At 38.8% G+C, this 23,348-nt stretch overlaps 5 protein-coding genes across 6 annotated transcripts; 1 reads left to right on the forward strand and 4 right to left on the reverse strand.

Annotated features, from left to right (window-relative positions):
* Positions 1 to 1,432: 1,432 nt before the first annotated feature.
* gpn2 (GPN-loop GTPase 2) lies at positions 1,433 to 5,417 on the reverse strand. 2 transcript variants are annotated; one of them, XM_079240215.1, is made up of 5 exons: positions 4,661 to 5,417; positions 4,345 to 4,501; positions 4,038 to 4,198; positions 2,073 to 2,203; positions 1,433 to 1,866 (listed from the first exon to the last, which is right to left on the reverse strand). In XM_079240215.1, exons 1-5 carry the CDS (start codon positions 5,078 to 5,080, stop codon positions 1,794 to 1,796), a joined length of 942 nt encoding a protein of 313 aa, XP_079096341.1. In that variant the 5' UTR covers positions 5,081 to 5,417; the 3' UTR covers positions 1,433 to 1,793. The 2 variants fall into 2 exon arrangements, with proteins under 2 accessions (XP_079096341.1, XP_079096342.1); XM_079240216.1 differs by having other exon boundaries at positions 1,433 to 1,911; positions 2,017 to 2,203.
* A 360-nt stretch (positions 5,418 to 5,777) lies between these two features.
* Positions 5,778 to 8,233, reverse strand: gpatch3 (G patch domain containing 3; the record flags this gene model as incomplete). Its single annotated transcript, XM_079240586.1, has 7 exons — positions 5,778 to 5,961; positions 6,067 to 6,194; positions 6,282 to 6,403; positions 6,504 to 6,563; positions 6,767 to 6,941; positions 7,055 to 7,512; positions 7,819 to 8,233. The coding sequence occupies 7 exons, from the start codon at positions 8,231 to 8,233 to the stop codon at positions 5,778 to 5,780; spliced, it is 1,542 nt and encodes a 513-aa protein (XP_079096712.1).
* Positions 8,234 to 13,688: 5,455 nt separating this feature from the next.
* Positions 13,689 to 14,565, forward strand: nr0b2a (nuclear receptor subfamily 0, group B, member 2a; the record flags this gene model as incomplete). The annotated part of the gene is made up of 2 exons (XM_079240224.1): positions 13,689 to 14,223; positions 14,324 to 14,565. The coding sequence occupies 2 exons, from the start codon at positions 13,689 to 13,691 to the stop codon at positions 14,563 to 14,565; spliced, it is 777 nt and encodes a 258-aa protein (XP_079096350.1).
* Positions 14,566 to 16,926: 2,361 nt separating this feature from the next.
* Positions 16,927 to 19,226, reverse strand: kdf1a (keratinocyte differentiation factor 1a; the record flags this gene model as incomplete). Its single annotated transcript, XM_079241133.1, has 3 exons — positions 16,927 to 17,012; positions 17,786 to 17,860; positions 18,200 to 19,226. The coding sequence occupies 3 exons, from the start codon at positions 19,224 to 19,226 to the stop codon at positions 16,927 to 16,929; spliced, it is 1,188 nt and encodes a 395-aa protein (XP_079097259.1).
* A 1,753-nt stretch (positions 19,227 to 20,979) lies between these two features.
* LOC306756406 (trophoblast glycoprotein-like) lies at positions 20,980 to 23,265 on the reverse strand (the record flags this gene model as incomplete). Its single annotated transcript, XM_079241134.1, has 2 exons — positions 22,152 to 23,265; positions 20,980 to 21,949 (listed from the first exon to the last, which is right to left on the reverse strand). Exons 1-2 carry the CDS (start codon positions 22,409 to 22,411, stop codon positions 20,980 to 20,982), a joined length of 1,230 nt encoding a protein of 409 aa, XP_079097260.1. The 5' UTR covers positions 22,412 to 23,265.
* Between the last annotated feature and the right edge of the window lie 83 nt (positions 23,266 to 23,348).

Consider the following 23,348-nt stretch of genomic DNA (forward strand, 5'->3'; position numbering starts at 1 on the left):
CAAGACTGCCTTTCGCTTTCTGTTCTCACTCTTCAGCACACACACACACACACACAAACTGTCTCGCTCACTCTCCTTTCACACACACAAACACACACATCTACCTCTAGGGGGCTTAAAGGAAAAAGGCAGGAAGTACCAATGAGGAGGCATACTTGATCACATGTACAAACATCGAAACACAATTTAACATTCTGCCTGACACACCCCCCTAATGCACACAGAGCTTAGCAGGCAGGAAGCTGTCCACATATAATTTGCAGCCGCACCATATACCACACAGGGTTAATGTGATTTCCCACATCAGTGCGAGCTCACAAAGTGGATCACGCTTTATTTTAGCATAACTGCAACACAGCAGAAGTACACACATACACACATACACACACACACACACACACACACACACACACAAGAAGCCTGGAGTTAAATATTAGTCTGAAATCATGTTAGTTTTATTGGTAAAGCTAAAAAGAAAATGTGAAAGTGAGATTTTAAACTGGGCTACCCTGTAGAGAAAGAGTACCACAGTAAACAGTGGGAACCATTAATGTAAAGAGTTATAGCAGCATTTAGAAAGACAGAGAATCTGCCATCCCAAAGACCAGACACAGGGCCAGTTGTGCAGAAACACAGATTTAATGTGGCTTCCTCTCCCCGCCTGACTTAATTTTTCTGCTCCGGCTGCTCTCAAGAATTGGAGCAGACTTTTACGGATCTGCGACAAGGATTTCCAAGCACATGTGCCATCTGCTGGTCAAACAGCATGAACATACAGCACTTTGTCTTGTCTCAAGTCAGTAACTGTAGCAGTTTCTATTAGCTGCAGATGGCTTTGATTCAACTTATCTTTGCCAATGTGCAGTTAATTGTACTTAGTCTCCTGCAGTTACCTTTGATTAACCAGATGTCACTATTGCAGTGTTTCCCACTCCAGGTCCTCAGGGGGCCCAGCCCTGCATGTTTTAAATGCATGTTCCTCCACCAAAACACCCGAGTCAGATTACTGAACTTTCTCATCCAGTTCTTTGCAGCCTGTTGACGAGCCTTTATTTAATTCAGGTGTCTTAAAGTAGGATTACCTATAAAACATGCAGGGCAGGGGGTCATGAGGACCTGGACTGGGAAACATTGCACTATTGTATTTAACCCTAAATTCTGAAGCCGTTCCTCCTTCCAATTACTAACCAAACACACTACTGCATTAAGAAGCTTCCCATATTGCCAAATAAGTTGTATTAAACTGTATAGAAGAAGGAATAATGCTTCTTATTCAAAGGTATCAGACATCTTTCTTGCTTACAGGACATACAGTATGCAAGATGGAACACCAATTTCAGCACAATTCATCAAATTATCTAAGAAAGAAAACACTTTGAGAGCATCGTCATCAATAACTCAAAGTAAAAAAAAGAAAGCATTTCCATATTGACAGGGGTCACTTTATTGTTTTGAGATGGAGGTAGCATTAAATATGTGTGCACACAGGTGAAAATGGACTATCTAAAAAATGATGAGAGTCACTAACATCAGACATGAAAATGATGGATTCCACTTTTGATTTCTTTCAAGAAAAGAAATATGAAATATTTTTGTTTTTACCAAAATAAGATTCAGCAGACCATCTTTTATTAATAAAGAAAAACATATTTTTCTTCCTTCTTAAGGAGTGTGGTGAAAGCACCTAATATATGACTCCCTATTTTCCTATCAGTTGGATTTAGCCAAGACTCCAATGGTAAACTGGTGATGAAGAGGTGTCAACTATTGTCCTTTTAATCAGCATTTTCATTTTACAACTCCATCATTTCCTCCTCCACACTCTTTCCACTGGTTTCCACATACCTCTCTTGCACACCGAGTGTACTGGAGGGTTACATGTTAAGGAAAACGCAACAAAATAATTAGATTCTAAATATCTTTTTCAAGATTCAGGTTAATTTGAACAATTGCCAATGCCTACTTCCATATCATTACAAAATCAGGGTATCATTAAGTTTTAAAGTGCTGTTAAGTTTTTTCTTAAAGCAGATGAGTCATGGTGAGTCACCACAGTTTTTAGGAAAGGATACGAGTTGAACTGGAAGTCAGCACCCACAGCAGCTGACATCATGGCCTGCAGATTCCTCTCCTCCAGGTCTCCAAAGCAGTAGCCATTGGCCTTGTCCACTGCTCGTAAGACCTGAATCATGCTCTCTTTGTCCTAGAGAGAGAAAAGAAAAGCATGTGATCTGAGGGATTTCCCTGCACAAATTCAAAGGAACTAATCACTGACAAAATATTAGCTGAAAAAAACTTTCATGGTGGATATGAAGACAGACAATTTGTATTTTTGGTTTCTTTGTTACCACGGTATGTGAAGTCAATATCAGTCAAACTTTCACAGGTGTGGCTTTGTCATACGCGTTTACCCGCTACTATGAAAACCTAACAGTATTGAGAGGCTTTCTTCAGAGTCCAAACCTTGTGGTGACACAGATTACTGAGCTTCATCTGTTTTGTTTAGCAAGGTTTAGCTTGGTGAGATGAGCAAAAGACACACTCAAATTCAAACTTTCCCCAACACTAAGTTTTTTCTCTTTCTGAGAGTCAAAAGTGTGTTTAAATTCAGATTATCACACACAAAATATGAGACAAACTGCAAATATAATAAAAATAAAAAAAGAACTTAAATCTAAGAAATTGTTCTTTTTGCTGTTAGGTTTGCCTTCAATCCAAACATGAAACATGGTTAAAAAGTGCATTGCTGAGGAAGTTCACAAACTGCAAGTATTGTGGTATGCAGAACTATAACCACAAGAGCCCCGATTTAGAAAATACCACAATATTTCAGTAGTTTAGACATTTTTGCAGAATGCATTTACTTTGCATCTTGCTCCGTTTTGTACAAGTATTGTCATGTAAAAGGAAAAAATGATTAATCCATTTGACAGAAAACACATACTGCCACTTTCCTAACTACTAAACAAAATTGTAATTCAATGGTTTTAAATAGATTTAGTGGCATTGTGCTCAACAGGGTTTTTTAGACCCCAGAGAAATGTTTAAAACATTTACTTTAGCTTTCATAATATAAGACCTTTATTCATCCTTCACTGGGGAAATTCAGTGTTAAGACAGCTGTATATGATACACACAGAACCAAATAAATAAAAACGAGAAGATAGCTTCATTATGTAAGCAAAATGTATTTGCATACATAATGAAGATTTAAATCTAGTGCAAGGAAAAGCTTTGTACAAAAGCAGTGTAAAGGGACAGTTTTTGACGAAATAATTAGGTATTAATGTGAATATGTGCAGTTGTTATGACCAGATATTGCACAATGATGAGCTCTGTTGTGGGTGGTGGATGATCAGCTTTGTTGGGAGCTGGTCTGATTATGGAGTTTGAAAGCTGAGGGGAGAAAGGATCTGCCATACCTCTCCTACATGCACTGTGGGTAAAGAAACTTGTTACTGATGGTGCCTTTCAGTGCTCTGACAATCTCATGTAGAGGATGGGAGGCACTGTCCACAAATGACAACAGCTCTGATAGTCTCCTGTCACCCACCACTTCCACAGACTGAAGTCCATAACAGAGCCAACTCTCTTTACCAACATTTTTAAATACTTGTAACAAATAGTGACATACAGCACAAAAATATTTGTGAATAGTTGTTGTAATTAAATAATAAGTAGGCACCTACAACTTGGTGAGAAAATCTTTAAATCTACCAAGAATTACTGTACAGGGCTAAACCTTTCAGTTTAACGACAAACTGGTCGGCAATTTAAAGAAATTCAGTATAAAACTATATATGTACACAGAGTGGGTATTTAAATTTGTGTAAAAGTTAAATACCAAAAGATAAGTTCAAAGTTTCAAACAAAAACAGACCCAGATTAAACAGATCAGCTCAAGAGGATCTCTACGTATTAGCTCATACTGGGTACATACACCACCTGCTGCATATATACTGAGTTTGTGAAGTTCATTTGATGCAACATGTCAGAAAAAATATTAACAAATTGCAGAAAAAAAATTGCAGCAGTACCTGTACGTTGAGAGGAACAAATGAGACAAGGCCGTAATCTTGTATGACTTCAGCCAACTTTTCATTTAGACGGTGGAACTTTTTAAAGAAGGGGTCTGCAGCCAAATGATCAAGAAGATAGCTCAGATCCATAACTTCTGTGTAGAAGTCAAGGTTGAAGGCTGAAAGGAGAAAGTGTCAACAATGTGGATGAATGTTTGAACTCAAACTGTGTGATCTAGAAAATAAACTGCATGTTGCATCATTTGTATTGTTCTTTAGTGAGTGAAAGTAAACAAATATAACAAAAAAACAACTCCTAATATACCTAATTTGCCATACTGTTCAATTAAATCCATCTTGGAGAGGATGTTGACATGGGGAAGCTCCACATGCAACATGGTGGAAAGAGAAGTGCATAACACAGAGATGAACTTGGCTGGGTCAGCGCAGTAATGTGAGTCCACAAGGTGCACCGCTGTCAGCTTTAAAGAAAAAAAAAGGAAAGAAAAAAAAACAAGTGTGTAGAGAATTAATACCTCAAAGTAGTCTAAAGGAACATTCCAATATTTATTTTCAATGCATACATGAATTAGTTTAAGACTCAGAAGATGTTAAGATTATTAACCTCTATAGATGCTCACCCTGAAATTCCACTTGGCCAGCTGGGAGAATATATTCCTAACTGAACTCTGGTGGGTGTAGAGCTCCACTTGTCCAGGACAGTCAAACAAGAAGTAATAATCACTGTATTTTTTCAGCTTGCTCTCCAACCAGTCCAGATTGGCCTCAATATAGTCCATACAATACAGAAGCCCACCATTTGGCCCAAGTTTTAGGCTGTCCATGACATCATCCAGAGTGACCAGCTCTGACACATCCACAGCACAGGAATATGGTATTCCTTCATTGGCTGGGTCCATATTCACAACAACCACCTTGCGTCCCAGGTTGGTTAAAAACTCCTGCATTCCTTGGCAGTAAGTAGTTTTACCTGAGCCTGGGGGTCCAATGACCACCTGACCAAAGCGTAGAGAGGGTTTTACAGCTTTCTGTGATGACATTTTAAACTACAAAAGAGAGGATGCAGAACTTCACACACAGAAGAGACTGGGCTGTCGATAACGATCCAGCATCCAAGTGTGGTAGTTTCTACTGGTCTGAAAAATGTTAAAGTTCATCGTCCGAGCATCACTGAGGAAACTAAAAACGCATCAATCCACGTAAACGAACTGTGCAACTTCCCTAATGTGGCGATATAAATTCACAAAAAGAAAGTAGTTCCCAATTCTAAATAAAACTTTTGAAATATTGTTATGGACTGACGGGGAAACTACTATTGTAGTGATGAAAAACTAACATACGTCACCCAAAAGTTAGCATGCGCTATGAAATTTCGAAAGCCCGAGCTAATGCTAATTTGAAGTACATCCGGGTTACAAATTATCCTGTCAAAGTAAAAGCCTTTCCAAATATACTAACTTTAAGTAGCCGGTTTACTGACTGCTACCGTACTTACTATACCTTTAAGATCACGGTTACATGTTACATGATTGATTAATGCATTTGTAAAATCCCTGCAAAATTCTCTGGCTTGCAAAGGACAGCAAGCACATGTGGAATAGTGAATGTGCATGTAGACATTTTAAAGAGAAAACACCCAGAGACAGACAGCATGGGATAAAAATATTTTAATATAAAAGTCAAACTATAAACAAGTAATACAAAGCTTGGTGTTTTATTTATATATAAAAAAAAAAATCATCTATGTGGTCCAATGCTGCCACCTGGTTGCCACCCTCTGTACTTCATGCTGGTGTTTGGTTGGCGTCGCAGTAATGTGTCCCCTCTATCTATTTCTTTAGGTTTATCATACACTGTAGATATAAGATGGTCTGACTTGGCCTTTTTTACGGGATGTAATATAAGTTTTTCTCCATGATACCTGCACAAAAACATAAATGGTGTTCATTTACATGTAGACCAAGACATACACTTGTATTTGAAACAATTATATGTAAGTTGGTTCTGTTTTAGTGTTCACACGCACCCAAAGCCTCTTTTGCAGTTTGGATGTTGCCCTTCATTCTCAAGAGCTTCGGGAATTCCAGGCTGGCTATTTCCCAGTCCTTCACCATCTCTCCAACCTTGCTTTTCCATCACACGTCGGCCAACACCCTAATCCAAGAGAGAAACATGAAGAAAATTGCACATACAGCGGTACGAACAGTTACAACAAATTAAGCACCAAGGGAACTTTCTGACCTTAGTGAACCTCTCAAAGCTTCCAATAGCCTGATTGTGGCTCGATCCATCTTCGACACCTTCCCTCAGCCTCTTCTCATATCGCATTTTGACATAGTCTCGAGCATCCATGTCACCTCCATCTGTCACGGGAAAGAAAGTGGTTAAGTAAAATATCTTTTTCTGGCTAAATGAGAATTTAAATCCCTACGTTAATGTAGGTTACAGCTGAGGGGCAGATACCTTTTTCATAGTAAACACTCATGTCAACATCCCAGTCATCTGCTGTTTGCTCATCAAAATCTGAAAGCAGAAAGGGACAAGAATATATTAAAACGTCATTGAGAAAATTTAGTGTAACCTAAAGTGGTGACATAATTAATCTATATGACTTCTCATCATTATACTAGCTCAAATAATTGACAAAATAACACAATTTATTATACAAATTTCACAAACATGTTACTTGTTTGTATATAAGACTGGTGATTTTTTTATATTCATACCTCCTTCTTCTTCCTGCCAGTACTGAGCATCAGTATAGAAAACCAGACCTGAACCCCCCTTTTCCCACTTCAACTCAATTTCTTCTTCATACAGTCTCTCTTTGCTCCGCTCCTGGCTCGTTACATCATCATGCAAAGCCTCATGGCGTTCCCATTCCTCACAGAAATCATCATCCTGCACACCCACATGAACAAATCATTTAAAAAAATGGAAACAGGACTGATTATCCAGTCTAAGCAAACAACACATTTTTTACAGTCTGGAGTTTTCTTTTAAGATTAACCTACATCATCAGCATTTGACTCTGCATCATCATCTCTGTCTTCACTCAGTTTCTCATTAGCATCCGTTGCTTCTGTGTGATCAAACAACCGCCTTGACCTCGAGGGTGGAGCATTGAAGGTGCCTGGCCCTGATATTTCATGCCCAGTGGCTGTTAACACAGTCTCTTCTGTTGCTGGAAGGGTGCATGTGTCATGGTACTGGAAGGGAACGTTTCCGTAACGACGGTTTGAGCTGGTCTTTGGAAAAATCAGACCCAATTTCCGAATGAGTCGTGGAGGCAGGCGGCACGATTGAATAAGCTGGAGAAACACTTTTACTGGTGTGCCAACATTCCCATTCTGCATAAGAATTGGTGGATTCAGCTCAGGTAAGTTTTTAAGGTCTGCTTCTGTGAAACGCTCTGTTAAAGAAACATGGTGTCGCTGTTCATATTTAGTTTTATAGGGGAAGGACGTTCCATCTAGGAAAAGAAAGACACAATGGTTAACATTAACAGTGATTAGCACATATAAAAATGACAACACAAAATATAAAAATGTAATTATGCACTTACGTTTACTAACAGTCACCCATTGGTGAGTAATGATGGCTATGTTGTAATTTGTTGGGTTTTTTTTGCTTGTTTTCCATTAAATTTTATGGTGTGCATTACAACGTCAACTCCATAATTACTTGTTATTACACCGATCCCGAATGATACTCTCATTTATCTTTTAACTTCATGGAAACATACTTAAATAAACTTTAAATGCTCCATGTCACTTACCTTTGTCACTTGAAACCTTTATTCTTCTGATAATGCAGCGTTTGGCCAACCAGTTTCCCTCCGAATGGATCCAGTGATTCCCATCATACATCTTAATGAACTTCTCAGCGTACTTAGCATGAACTGTAACGATACAACAGCACGATTTCACCGCCTGCTTTGAAGAAGAGCTGCTGTTTGTTGCCTCGTCGGGATCCGTGGATTTGGTACAGCCCACGCCATCTTCCCCACGTCCCACGGTCGCGGACCCCTCCGGGTCTCTGAGAACTTCTGGACGATGTCGGTAGTGAAAACACTGAAAACCACCGCTTTCTATAAACTGACTGAAGTAATTTCTTAGGTCTGCTGAACGGAAGGCTACGGGAATATTGCTTACTGCTATATACACGGGAAGTTCAGCTTCACGCTCCGCCATAACTGTTTATTTTCTAAATCCGCATACGTCATGAGTAGAGCAAAACCAAACGTCATATCCGTTTCCTGTCTGTGTCCTATCAGCGCGACAGCATTGTTGCGATCTGTTGTGTTAATTGTGGGTTTTAAGCATTGTGCCGTGAGAGACCATCAGGTGTGCCATAAAAAATTACCCTATTTCCCCAAATTTGTGCAAAAGTGCATTTATTTCATGCAATGTAGCATGAAAAATGCTACATTAGTGCATGAACTAACTCTGGATTGAAAGCTAAATGTTCTGGTCCAGTTACAACTTGTATGTAAATAATTCCCTTTAACGTGCTGTTAAGATTTTGACATCTTCAGATCATGACCAACTGCGGTCGTTAGCTCTATTTTTTTTCCCAATAAATTGTTAAAAATGAAGGAATTACTACTGCATCATTTTACTTCATGCCCCACATTCATTATATAATATCAGTGTGGCGTGGACTCTGATAGGTGGGTATGTGCTCTACTGGACAGAGATCTCTGATGTTGTTCCTAGAATTTACTGGAGCTACATTGCCTCTTTGGGGGTCACAGCCCTGAATGCTCTGATTTTCACTTGCCTGCTTGTTGCCTTCACTTAATATCTTTTTACCATCTTCCGACCAGTAACTGGTACGTATCTAAATATTCTTGTGGATGCGTCGACTTTTTTGGAGGGAGCAACTATTTCAATGAATTTTAAAGTTATTCAGATTCCTTCAGATTTTGTGACTTTTTGATCATCAACATGAAATTTATTTTTGTTTTTAATTATCAAGGCCAATTTACCACAAGTTTGGTCTCTCATATAACTTTGACAGAGCAAAGATTGTTTTTTTAACATGTAATTGTCATGATTAGACTGTTATTTTTAAAGATCTACAGTATATGCATTGTATTCATATTTGTATATTTAGATCAAACTATTAAAGATTGATAGAACTGTATAAGACAAAGGGAAAAAAGTTGTGTATTTTAAGAGAATTCTTATCATCTTTCTTTATGCCCTTTTTTAGTCAGATGAGAAATATGCTCAGTAAGAGTTCATTAACCCAGAGGCTAACGCTATGGCTGTGGCCTTCACCTCACCTTTTATCTTTGTGTTTTGTTAGTAATGGGCCATAAAACTAAACTTGAGTGTCTGGACCCTGACATCATTTCATGTTATTTTCTTAGTCATTGTCATCCTGGTTTTTGAAAAGTCATTATTAAAAGCAAAAAGTGTGTGTGTAGGATTTACATAAAAAGTGAGATCTTTAGAACCAAATAAACTTTTCAGACTCATTGTACAGTGCCAGAAATGTATACATGTGAAAGTTAAAATGCAGTTTTTTTTTTCTCTTTAGGATAAAGTCCTGACTTTTAAAATGATCTAAAAGGACTCAGATTGAGTTCTAATGACATAAAGTGAACTGTTAAGTGTTCAATTCAATTCAACAGTTCAATTGAAACTGTTCAATTCAGTGAACTGTTTAGTTATTTTATATAACTGAGATTTTTATCATTTCACTAGATTATATATCTGAGTTATATTTATGCACACACACACACACACATATATATATATATATATATATATATATATATATATATATATATATATATATATATATATATATAATATATGTATATATAAATATATAGATAGATAGATAGATACGATAATGTTTGTTTTTGTTTTTTTTTTAAATCATTGAACCTTTGAAATAAATTAAATAAATGAAATGATTGAATGAAAAGCAATGAATGTCTAAAATGTTTTCCTGCAGGGTTGTTAACATGCTGGTGAAAATGAAATAGAACTGTGTCACCAAAAGCATTTAAATGCAGCTTTCCAGCTGTTTTTGTTAGAATCACTGCAGATATTTAAAAGAAATCCACCCCAATGCTGCATGTTTCATCAAGGAAGTCATGGTTAAACTAAAAGAACACTACATAGAAATGCCTATTAAATTCTAAAAGTTTCATTTTCAGGGTAATTAATGGATCTTTGTGCTGATGACCTTTTAGAAACGAGATAAACAGTCATTGTATTAGCAGCACAAATAAGATTAAGAGTCATGCTCCTGACATGATGTCTATCACGCACACACATATGCGAGCGTGATCAGTTCACTGACCCAGTACAAAAACTGTAACTGCAGATATAAAGTCAATATTCAGTCTGTGAGGAAAGCTTTGGAAGGACAGCAAATAGAGTTTCAGAGGGCGTGGGAGTTGCTGACATAATTGTCCTTAAAAAATAACTCAGTAATAATGAAAATATTAACAGACAAGTTATTAGTTTGTTTTCATATTGTTTTGTATGTATTCCAAACCACATGAAGCTCTAAAAAAAAAGGGGGACTTGATCATTCTTCTGGTCTTCACCATTACGTCATGTTTAATCTGACGTGAACAGTTTGGATTTCCTTGATCTCAAAATTCTGCCGTTGCTCCACTTACATAATAAAAGCCATTTAATTTTTATTGTCCTGGCAGAGATAAGTGTCTGTCCTCCGTGCCCGTCTCTGCCTGCTCCTAACCTCAATAAACTGAGGCCTTATCAAAGGCATTTACAACTGTCATCATGCTTCACCAACCTAGAGGGCTGCTGAGTGCATTGTAGGTCATTCTGCAGAAAGGCCCACTTCTTGATGATAATGTATTTTATCATGTTTTGCAGCCTTGGTCCTGTGTGTTTTATCCTCTATGGTCACTGTGTCGTGCATTAATAATTGCAGCATTTTATAATGAGATTAACCTCAGGACAAAAATAGGGCCTTAAAAGACTTTCCAGTGTAGGCTATTTCATCAAGGAATGAGTAAAGAGAGTGATGAAGTAAAACAAACATGCAGTGACTGGTGATGCCATTTGTGTCTGGCATGTAATGTCTTTATTGCAGTCATCCACTTCGTGACTGACCTTGACTCCTCGATGGTTTACATTTTCCACTATGCGATATTTGAAAACATTTTGGCAAGCATCATATTCAATAGAAAGAGTCAAATATGCTACATAAATATGCTCCCGTGACCTCAGTGTGGTAAACATTTTTACTGTTGAGAGTCCATGTTGCTTTATGTCCAAACTAAACCACCTTGTTGTTTTGCTTTTAGTTTATTTGTGAAAGTAATAAAGTCATTTCCTTATCAGTCTCAAACCTTGGTGCCAGGCACTGAGAGGATTAAGATGATGGCTCATTGTACCAACACAATAAACAGGAATTTTGTGATTTTGTTGGCCAATAAGGACTGCTTGAGAATAAAAATACTTGTCGTATAAAACAGAACTTCCGCTGACAACAATAAATCTTTCACTCCCCCACAAGCTGTATCCATGGTTCCAGAGGCATCTAATCTAGAAGTAGATGGTCAGTAATTTTCACTTCCACAATGAAGGCATTTTTAAAATCCAATTCAACGCGTAGTGAAAGATCTTGGCATGCTTAAGAAACCAATAATATTGACTCTGAGCAGGATGAGACTTTTTTTTTTTTTTTTTTACCCCTTTTTGTGTTCCTTTCTCAACTTTCAATGTAATTAAGATGTCGATGATAAGTTGAGTGTTATTAAAAATATTTTTTAAGATAACTTAAATTAATCTTCTGCTTTTGTCCTGGACTGAACCCAGTCATATCTACAAAAACACAAATGTGATTTGGTTTCTGTCCTTCCTGGCCACAAACCTTTTGTTCAGCACTGTCACCTGGCAGATTATTTACAAACATACTAAAGCTGTCACATTCATTCCAAGTATTCAAGGAAAAAACAAAAATCTATCCTGGGCAGACTGATAGCTGTGTGTGTGTGTGTGTGTGTGTGTGTGTGTGTGTGTGCGCATCACTTTTTTATGCTCAGACAGCTATTGTATAAACTGAACGCACCAAACTTTCTCATTTATACACATTAACTAATGAAGAAAAACAATTTTTTTTAAAGATACTTTAAAGTAGTTTTTAAGTGTCAAGCTTGGTTTTAGATGTGGAAGCTTTTCCTACGAAATTGCTTTTTGAACCATTTCAAGATGTCTGGACTCTTGTTGCTCAGAAAACTGTTCCGTTTTTTCCCAGCCGTTCAGCTGAGAGGAAACTTTTAAAATAGAAACATGCCTTAGCCATGTTCCCATGACCTGGTTTGAAGAAAGTAAATGAGGCATTGTAGTGTCAGAAGAAGGAAGCCGAACCATAAAGCTATGGCCATGTATAATAAACAGATTAATAACAACTAACTGGAAGACACTAACCAAATGAGTTGTCTTGATTAATGTAAAAAAAGGAAATGAATGAAAAGAATGTAATCATAATTGTTTTTACTTGTGTTGTGATCATTCTTTATTGTCAGACACTTTAGTTTTTAATGCTTAATTAGAGTTTCAATGTTAACTTACTGCTATTGAGTCTTTGTAAAATAAATAAATAAAATACTCAAATGAGTTTCAGAAATCATTTTAAGGCACTTTGTTCTTTCTTATCCATCTCTATTGCACACTTCAGCCTATTTATAAACCTTTATGGACCCTTAACTAATGAAACCATCAATGGAGAGAAATGTGCTTCCTCTTTTTCCACTATATAGAACTCACAATTACTGCTGTCAGGTTTGTCTATGTTCATTTAAGCTGGGAATCAAATGAATGCAAAAAAATGTCACAAAAGTTCTTAGCGATTTGTTCTTCCAGAAAAGGTCCCCAGAAGGAAATGAAAATTATCTGAAGGAAAAATATGGCTAATTCCTCAGTATGTGAACTAGTTTTACATGTTTTTACACAGCATCTCATAGATATTTGTTACCATCTTTTTCCACTGATTTCTCTCCATAAATGTTTAGCTGGAAGTGAATAATCTCAGTAGCATAACTATTATCCCTAAATTAATATAGAGAGTTTGCATTTGTATTTTGATCCATTTGACATTTAGTTTAGCATTATAACAGCAGCCTTTGGATGTACTTTTCCTGAAAATTGATCTTGCAAAATTTCCTTAACGCTCCCAGATTAGTCCTATTTATTTCAATAAAACTGCACATTGTGAAGACTTAACTTTTAGGTCAATGCCCCTGCTGTGCTCTGGCCACTTTCCAGCTCTACAGGTGTGAGCTGGCCGGTGTAGGGACACACTATGGGGCTGATTACCTTTGCAGTCCTTGGTAGCTTGGTACTGCCTGGGTTAATGACACAGGCCACAAGATAAGGCCCATCCCTCTTGATATCCATGTGTTACTCCAGCAGCTACTTTCATTGAGAAAAGCTTATCGGTTTCCCAGGGTTATTTCAGAAGTCACCTGGCAGTGCATACGGTTGTTTTTCACATTGGGTATATTGACATTTCAAGGTCTACCCAGCAGGAGGAGTCAGCCTTATAAATAAAGGGAGACTGCAAGCAGCAGCTCTCACATCTTCATGAAGAGCTCGTCCTATGAGAAGACACACATATTTAAGTTAAGACGGTCTTATTGAGAGAAAAAAGATGGATAACCGATGTCATTGTTCATCCAACAGTGATAGGCTTTTGAATCCTATCCTCTACAACATCCTGAGCCAAATGGATAGCAGCCCGTCAAACCAGGACAACTTCAGCTACAGTTTGGTTCCCCACAGATGCAACTGTGAGGTCTGGCGGATAGTGTGCTTGAAAAGGCCAACTGAGATCTGCAAAGAAGCGTCAACAGTGTTGGTTAAAACCATCCACTTCATGAAGAATTTACCAGCTTTTAACCAGCTTCCACCAAGTGACCAGTTTGCACTTCTGAAAAGCTGCTGGGCTCCACTCTTTATTTTGGGTCTGGCCCAGGAGCATGTGGACTTTGAAGTGATGGATGTCCCAGCAGACAGCATGTTGAAAAAGATCCTCCTGAACCGTCAGGAGAGCCCTGAGATGGACAGGGAGCAGCCCACCATGGCAGGCGTCAGTAAGCTCAAATCTTGCCTCAAAAAGTTTTGGAGTTTAGATTTGAGCCCAAAGGAGTATGCATACCTGAAGGGGACCACGATATTTAATCCAGGTATGTACTGATTAATTCAGCTTTTAGGAAATTTACTTCAATTAAAAGAGCAATTATGCATGTATATAACCAAACTTTTCTATTTCTTAATCTCAAACAGATGTACCGGATTTGAAGGCAGGCATGTTTGTTGAGGGTTTGCAACAGGAGGCTCAGCATGCCCTGAGGGAGGTGGTCCAGCTCCTTCACTTGGGACACAAGGAGCGCTTTGCTCAAATTCTCCTCACAGCCTCCATGCTGCAGGGCATCACACCCTGCCTCATCACTGAGCTGTTCTTCCGGCCTGTGATAGGCCAGGCAAACCTGCTGGAGCTGCTGGTCGACATGCTATTCTGTCAATAGAGAAGTGGATAAAGCATGCCAACTGTCATAGAGAAAGTTGAATTAGGGTTGCAATGCCTTTAATGATGATGGGATACCTGGTAGTGAGTTTCAGATAACTGACAAAAAAAAACAAAAAGTGATTTGCCTACATTTCTACTGAAGCTGAGGTCACTTTAGCAGAGTTCCTCCACTGAAACGGAAATATTTGACTTTCCATATTTGACAGTGCTTTACTGTCAGTTTACTTGGTCTGTTGTTGAGGAGCTTTTCTGTCGTTCTTCTTTTTATAAATGAGTTTGGAATATATTTGCAGAAAATATCAAATAAATATATATTTTTTTACATGGAACTCATTTGGTAGATCCATAATTTCTGACGTTGTACTTTAGTATTATTCAGATGATTTTTTTTTTGTTGTTAATGTTTTTTTTTTTGTTTGTTAGATTTTTGTAAATTCTACAATGTCCATGCTGAAACATCTTGAAAATAATTTACCTATAACTGTCAAAAACCCCCTTAATTACATCACAGTGTATTTATGCATCAACTCGCAAGGGACTTCAGGGGCATAAACATAAAAAACAAAACAATCCAAAAAAAACCTCATATGACCCTGGTCAGTAACCCATTTGCCAGACTGAAGACTTCATGACTAAATTAAATTCATATAACTTCAAGTCAGACAGATGGAATAATATTGTTGAGATAGTTCCATCCTCCCACGTTTACTATGACCACAAATATGCGAGCGTTACAAAAAGTTTCTATGGTGCCGCTTTGTCTCCCTCTTATGGAAAACAGTGGAAGTCAGACATTCACGCCGCAAACATTTTTACTAAAAAAATTAGTCTTAAATTAAAGTGAAAACATGCTTAATTGAGTGCACAACAACCCTAAAACTGGAACCATCGACTGTCATTTATGCAGAACAGGCCCTTCTCATTCCTCCAATTCTGTGGTATGTTAGTTGTGAAACCGACTCTATAGAGGACACCTCATACAGGTAAAACAGGAATGTGCTTGTGGGCGTAGAGTGCAGGGGTAATGGGGTTACACAGGAAACGACAAAAAGAAAAAATTATCTTAAAAGCTGTCACAGATGAAGAAATTCATGAGTACTGGATTTTTTTTAAGCTGTTAAACATGCATCTTTTTCCACATGAGTGGGTAACTAATTTAATATAGCAGAAATAAAATAATATAAATTAAGGGCAGGCATCCATTATGATAAAAGTGCTACAATCTGCTTGATTTTGCCCTATTTCACAACCTCAGTATCAGCAGATCTGCTGTTAAAAAGTTCTTAATCACTAAAATTTAATGTACAATTACATTTCTGCTAGTTGCCATGCTAACAAATCTATCACTTAAATAAAACTTGAAATGAGTATCTTAAAATGCACGATTAAATAATGCAGTTCAGCATTTTTAAGTAAATAAATCAGAGTAAATTCCTTAAATCAGGCTTGTTTTCACACTGCTTCTTGCTTTAGAAATAAATGACAAAGACAAACCCCAGGATTTTATTTCCTTTCCGTCAGAACCAGCCAAACAAGTTCCTTCTTCTGCTAAGGGCAGAAAATACCTGCCTGCTTCAACACTGACCTGGGGAGATGAGCCTGACAACAATAATAGAGATCAAGTGGAAAAGTACACTTAAAAAAACTTGTAAGAAGAATTCTTTAAATTCAATTAAAAATATTCATTGGAAAAAGACACAGATAAGCTTATGTACACCCATAAATACTTGGTTTAATGCCATGTTACTGCATATATACACACACACACACGAAAAGGCATAATAAACAAGCAGGGATTTTTATTTTCTCAAAGAATAAGACTTACTACAAAATATAAAAAAATGAGGCAAAATGGCACAGTGTAACATTGACTTAGGAATATTTACATCAAAATATGGCTTACAACAATAGTTTTCAGGCAACAAAAAATGCTCATCTTGGGAGTCTAAAGAAATGATAAAAGACAATAAGCTCATGGCATATGGCACAATGACTTGCATAAACAAAAACAATAACAAAAAAGAAGATATGTTTTAGCATCAGACTTGACTGACGATCAATTACTTTTTGTAGTAATTTTTTTAAATGTTCTAAAAATTTTAAACATTGCATACAAATCAATTAAAACAAACAAACATGTATGGACCAGAAGACTCCTCTGTTGGTCATTTCTTAGAATCATAAAGATCTTTGAAATGGAAAAAACAAAAAAAAACAAAAAAAAAAAAACCAGATGTGTAACCATTCAGAGGAAAAATATCCTCCAATCAGTAACAGCATATATGATAACAGGCAGGTAATGTTGTCCATTTGGCTACATGCAATGTCAGGGTATAAAAATTTGTCTCTGTACTTTTCTTTAAATAATCAGCGGAGCGCCTGAGGAGTTTGTTTCGGTGTTATTGTGGTAGGGCGAGTAGGCTGTCACAGAACTGGACGAATTCACTGGGAAAGAACAAGAAACATGATTTAATCCAGCGAACCAACACGGAAGCAGATGTTATATTTCATCCACAATAAATAAGGCACAAAACCCTTGCCTTTAAACCAGGGCACTGAAAAAGTCCCAGACTTCGATGTGAGCGCCGTGAAAACACAATGTAGTGCACACTTATTCAAAGACACGTAACAGGACACCTCGTTCTTTTGACAGCTTCTTTCCAGAACAGCAAATAGGGAGTGAAAAAAAAAAAAAGAAGGAGCCTGCCACACTGTAATCCATCTGCAACCCCAGTTGTTTGCTAAAATTACATAATAAATAAGGGGACATTATGAGGCACATATTTAATGTGACTCGATCTGGTGCTTTTAGCAGGTGGTGTAGCATGACTGCTGAGCTGGAAGGGAAGAATGAGGCAGACGGGTACGCAGGTGTTAGGTGGCAGAGGTGGGGAGAGGCCTCTAATGAGCCAGGGATTGTAAAATGGAGAGAAAAGGGCAGGAATGCAGGGCTTTTTACTGTTTGAAGAATGGTATGTTACTGGAAAGTAGAGAAGTAGTGAGAAAATGCCTACAGCTGCAGCGGGCACAATGGGTCACAAAGTTTGAGCCCCTCAAGCTGACACACACTGCAGCGATAATTACACCTCAGTGACCATGACAAAAAAAGGGCAGTAGCTTCCAACACAAAATTCAATTCTTCATATGTGCTTTTAGCCTAAGAGATGGCACAAAAGGGATCTGTGAGCCTGTGATGGAAAACTCCCAATTGTACTCACTTTTTCCACTGTAATGTCGCATTTTTCTTGCCAGCTCATCTGATGGTGTTTGCTCGGACACTTCCACCTTTGGAACTGCAGCAGGGGACCAAAACAAACAAATAAATAAAAAGACAAGATGATTAACAAATATCAACAGACTCTGATCTCAGCGTTATGATGGTCATTGCTGTTGTTTTGCAGTATTTTGGTTTACAGTGCGTACTTGTATTGGCTTGCCTCAGATTAACTGATTGTTATTAGGCCTTTGACTGCAGAATATTACAACCCAAACACAAGCAGCAGCCTTCTAAAAGACATTATGAGTCATTAGGGGAAGACAAGTCGGAGGAGTGGCATGTTTGGCTTGCTGCAGACAGACGGTACTGAAAATGGACATTTATTTGTATCATATAAATAGAGTAATATTCTTACAATCGCTGCTCATGATGGTGCTTATCATGGTCTCATTGCCACTGTCAGGAAGAGTCCCGCCGCTCCTGCCATTAGGACGCTGTCCCGTTGACTGGTAGCTTTTGGCCTTGGGTTTTCGTGTGCTGATCCGGATGACTCCGTGTACCAATTTGCACTCAGCTTCCTGCTCCTCTAGGTTGTAGTCCTGAGCAATACTGTAGATTAGTTCACTGATTTCGTTGGTCTTGCGAGAGAAGGACGAGTCGGAGGTACACTTGGCCAGCTGGTCGATCTGATGCAGGGCATAGAGCTCCAGCAGCTTCTTGGTGATTAGGGAATCAATGTCCGTGCTATCGCATGGATCATCAAAGTCACAGTCATTGGATAACAGACTGGTGTTGCTAACTGGTCGTTGGCTTTCCCCCTTAACTGGTGGACGGATTCGTTTAGGGACGGTATACTTTACGGTTTGACCTCTAATGCGCACGTCCGGATAGCGGAAGCTTTCACTCGCAGGCAGCTTGGAAGTCTTGGGGAGCTTGTTGGACTCCACAGAGATGTCACAGGTTGGGTTGGTCAGAGCCATGCCATTAGGCGGACGAGGTTCACCGCCTGCTTTGGGGGGATGGTCAGTGGAGCTCTCATTAACAGGCAAGCATGGTTCTCGGCTGCCATAAAATCCACAGGTCAGCACACAGCAGATAAAAGCCTTGCAGCCATTCCAGCCCACAGAAGTACAGGAGCCACAGGTGGGTCTGCTGGTTGGTGTGCTGTCTGCCGATCCAGGAATAAATCCTATCGTCTCTGAACCCCGGGCCGTGCCATTTCGAGGATAACTTTTGTTGCGGCCATACTTGTTTTCAGAATACCGGGAGTGGTCAATGTGGTGATTACGCAGATGTTCCCCATGAGGATCCTTGTAATAGTCTTGGCTGGCCGTGCTCTCTCTGTATATAGTTCGATTTTGTCTGTTCTTCTCGGCCCTGGAAGTGGAGGTGTTGTGTTTGTAGTGGGACATCTGGGGAGCCCCTGTGCTGTGGCCAGGCATGGCTCAAAATACCTGGGACCTTGTGTGGAAGAAAGGCGTTTAGAAATAATTCAAACTTTATTTTGTTACCACATACACCAATATGTCATGCACCATGACATGTCAAACTCAGACTTAGCCTCTATGAAAGAAACCTAGCCTGAAATTCTGAGAATGTAAATACAGGAAATTGCTATGAATGCTGGCTTGGCTGTAATTTACTCTTATTTGTCGAGCCCTTTTGACTTACAGTACGTGTGCAGTTAAGACCAAACTTCACTCAACATTTAACATTTTATAATTCTTCATGCAAAACGCCCACTTACCGCATAAGCAGAAACAGCTGTGGTTGTGTTTTCGCTTGGACAACTTGCTCTGAGAACAAACCGCGGAAGTCTCTCAGAGAAAACCGTAGTCGCCTCAAACGCAGAAAAGAAGACGGATTTCCACGGTGTAGACCTCTCCAGATGTTTCTCCAAGACCACCACCAGACGGGAGACTAGAAGACGTGAGTCGGGCGCCTTGAACGAGCGACGCCGCGCAGCTCATTCGTGTCGTTTCTTTTGGTCAAATTCAGTCGTCGGTGCTGCAGAGTTTCCCAATGTTTGGCTATTACCTGCGGCTACAGCTAATCCCAGATTCAAGCACCCACCCACAGGTGAGTCATGACGTCACGCGACGCGGATATAAACTAGCAGGGGAAGAACAAGGAGAAATAATTATAAAAGAAAAAAAAAAATCACGACGAGCGGGTATGATTAAAAAAAAAAAAAAAACCTTTGAATTTTCCGTGGATATATCTTTTTTTTATTACACACGACCATAACACAGACACTTTGAAGGTTTTCTTTGGTTAAATTAAACTTTGTAATTCATGCGCACAACATCCAGGGTAAACCTGACAGGTCTGCTCAGCTGCAGAGCCAGCAGGTGTGTTTCCAAACAATATCGTTCATTCTGCCCTATTTTCGGGGGACACTTAATCACACACACAAACACATCCATGCACACACACACACACACACACACACACACATATATATATATATGTATGTGTGTGTGTGTGTGTGTACATACACATCTTACCATCTTACTTGGACAAAAATATGAGCCTGTGTTGCCTGGTGTTTCCCAAAGAAAGCAATAATAAATGTAAACAAAGACAAACAAATAACACAGTACTAGCAAATCAAATAAACTATTGCTTTATTGAAATAAATGCACATTTTTTGCACATTTTAGGATCATACAGCAAACTTATTGCATGTTATTTTAAATTTAGTAGTACTGACATTATGCAGAATAAACTATTAAGCAGAATAACATAGTACTTGTTTGTTTTACATATATTTTTATGTTAGCATATTTAATATTATGAAGAACTCTTTTAAAAATGTACTAGTATCTATAAGGTTTGCCACAACATGCTTTTTATATGCCTCTGAGCTCCCACGTAAGTTGCTTCTCACCATACTACTTGGTATTTACAGGCATGAAAATTAATCCCAAAAAGGACATTCTAAAATTGAGATGAGAATATTTCCAGTGCTACCTACTGCACTCATGTTTATAAAACAGTATGATTTAAAAACACAAGACTAATTTACAGTTAAATTTTTGGTGCCTCAATACAAAGGCACTTTTAAGGTGAAATTTATAGGGTGTGACTGCAGTATGTAAAGACATGAACCTCCAGACAGCCTTTTAACTTTTAAGCTCCCTGACACAAACAATTCAGATTTACCTCATATTTTACCGAATAACTGCTCAATAATCATAAAATCACAGGAGGGGAAGTCTTCACCTGTTTGCTGTTTGGTTCAGTGGGGTCCTGAACGATACAGGTGTCATTTGGGAGCTGTTGTGACAAAGCTAATCCTACATGCCTTTGCATCCTGCTGCCTTCTGCTGAGATGTGCCCTAGACGAGGGTCCGAGTCAATCTCGTAGCGGTAGTGATACCCCTCCAGAACATCACGACATGCATCTCTTGTATCTGTGATCCACTTCTTCATCCCATTGCGATTCAGGTAAAGTACAAACAGAAAAACCATGCCCACAAAGCCCAGCACCAATCCCAGGAAGACATAGGACGTCTGCAGGGTGAGGTCAGTCACCTCAGTAAGGACTGGAGCAACACAACCAATGGCCTGGACAGTGAGACCTCGCACCCGTGACTTGGTTAATCCAGCTGGTGAGGCGCATTTAACAGCATCCACATCTACCTGAGCTTTTGATTTATTAATCCAAGTGACAAAATCATGGATCTCACAAGAGCAAGTGTATGGGTTATTACCAAGAAGGATTTTAATATTCCCAAGCCTCTCCAGCTCTTGTAGAGCATCAGCCCTGAATGTCCTGAAAGCATTTTGTGTTAGATCCAGCATCTCCAGATGATCCATGCCAGAAAATGTCCCACTGTAAACAGCCACCAACGAGTTGTTGGTAAGCAAGAGCTGCTGCAGATTGGGAACATGGGAGAACATTCCAGGCGGCAGCAGGGCAAGACGGTTTCCAGAGAGGTCGAGGCGGAGAAGCCCCCATAGGCCGCCCCAACGCAGAGCTGTGGTGAGATCTGTCAGAGCAGTGAAGTTGTACAGTGAACAGCTCAGGTTAAGCTCCTGAAGTGGGCTGCCAGGTATGCGGAGAGCCTCTGGATGGATTAATGCAAGCTGGTTTCCGCTGAGGTCCAGGAAGCGCAGATTGGTGAGAGAAGCAAAGGTGTGGGATGCCAACTCTGTGATCCTGGGAAGATGACTAACACTGTGACACCTGCTCTTAGACACAATTTCATTCCTATGCTTGAACAGAAGTAACACATCTTACAAATAACCAAATTCCCATATATATTCATTTTTCATTTCTTTATTCTGTACACATGAACAAAGTTAGTCATACTATCTAATACATGACTGAAAAAGAGAAAAATAACACTTGACATTCTCACCTGTTATTGCTTAAAATGATGTTAGTGACATTCTCCAGTTCTGTAAACGAATCAGGTCCAATCTGGTGTATATTATTCCCTGTGATGATGACAGTCCTGGCATATCCTGGAATATCTTGTGGCACGTTAAGCAGAGCCTTAGAAATACATTTCACTGTACGGGTCACAGCAAAACACTCACAGCCAAAAGGGCACTCCAAGCACTGGTACGGTGCACAAAGAAGAAGTCCCAAAAAAACGGAGAATGCGAAAGTACACATCTCTAACCTACAGCCAATTTGAAATTTAGCAAGAAGAAGAAAAAAATGTCTATAAACAGCAGAGGAAACGTGACCTTTTGTTCTCACAGGCTAATATAATACTGCAGAAGTGGTAAGACACAGCTCATGCCAGCATCAGCCCCTCCTTATCGGCTCCATTGTAGCAATGAGGGTTCCTGCAAATTGATGGTAGTTCATATCACACAGAGTCTGCTGGATGAAAAAGGTACGTGGTTCCCTTAAAGGTACAGAAGACAATTAGTGCATCCAGAGCCAGCAATCTGCACTGACATCTAAAGGGTAAATGCTGCAGAAATCTACAAGTTTACTAACAATTGAGAAAGCTATTCAATAAATAATGCTAATTTAGGTACATAGCTTTAAATCCAATCTATATTTCACTTGGGTTGAAATAAGAAGAGCATTCAGTTTCTGCATGGAGATGATAAATAAACAAAATAATAACAGTGCACACATCTTTCTTGACACAGAAGGGAGAACAAAGCCACAGTTTTTCACATGCGGGCCTTCCATCATTCTATCTTTGGTGGCGGCTCCATCTCACAGACAAATAATTGATGAGTACTTCAGCATTAAGAATTTGTGATCCATTTTGGAGCGATTCATCATTAAAATCAGCATTAGCTGGTCTAGAAACACATTCATCACTGCTATTCATGAAAAATGCGTCTCTGCAATTCAAATGTAACCCTCCAGTATGGTGTCATATAGAGATCAATATCCTTAGTGTGACTATTTCCAAAGAAAACAAAAACAGGCAGCCAAGCATGTAGAAAAATTAGATATTGTAAAGAAAAAAAACCCCAGAAATAAATGAGGTTTAAACATAAATTATATCACATTAAACAAACAAAGTTTTGCTCTTAATTCCCCTCATATATTATACCAGACCACTAAACACCAAATCACATAATGA

Source organism: Telmatherina bonti (genome assembly GCF_933228915.1).
Source record: "Telmatherina bonti genome assembly, chromosome: 5".
NCBI lineage: Eukaryota > Metazoa > Chordata > Actinopteri > Atheriniformes > Telmatherinidae > Telmatherina > Telmatherina bonti.

Bases quoted from the DNA above. Each gene is read 5' to 3' on its own strand.
- gpn2 (XM_079240216.1), bottom strand. From the start codon at position 5,080: ATGTCATCACAGAAAGCTGTAAAACCCTCTCTACGCTTTGGTCAGGTG. The intron at 4,502-4,660 runs GTGAGCATCTAT...TTTTCTTTAAAG, and splicing joins TGGCCAAGTGGAATTTCAGG to CTGACAGCGGTGCACCTTGT. The intron at 2,204-4,037 runs GTACTGCTGCAA...TTCTCTCTCTAG, and splicing joins TTGTTCCTCTCAACGTACAG to GACAAAGAGAGCATGATTCA.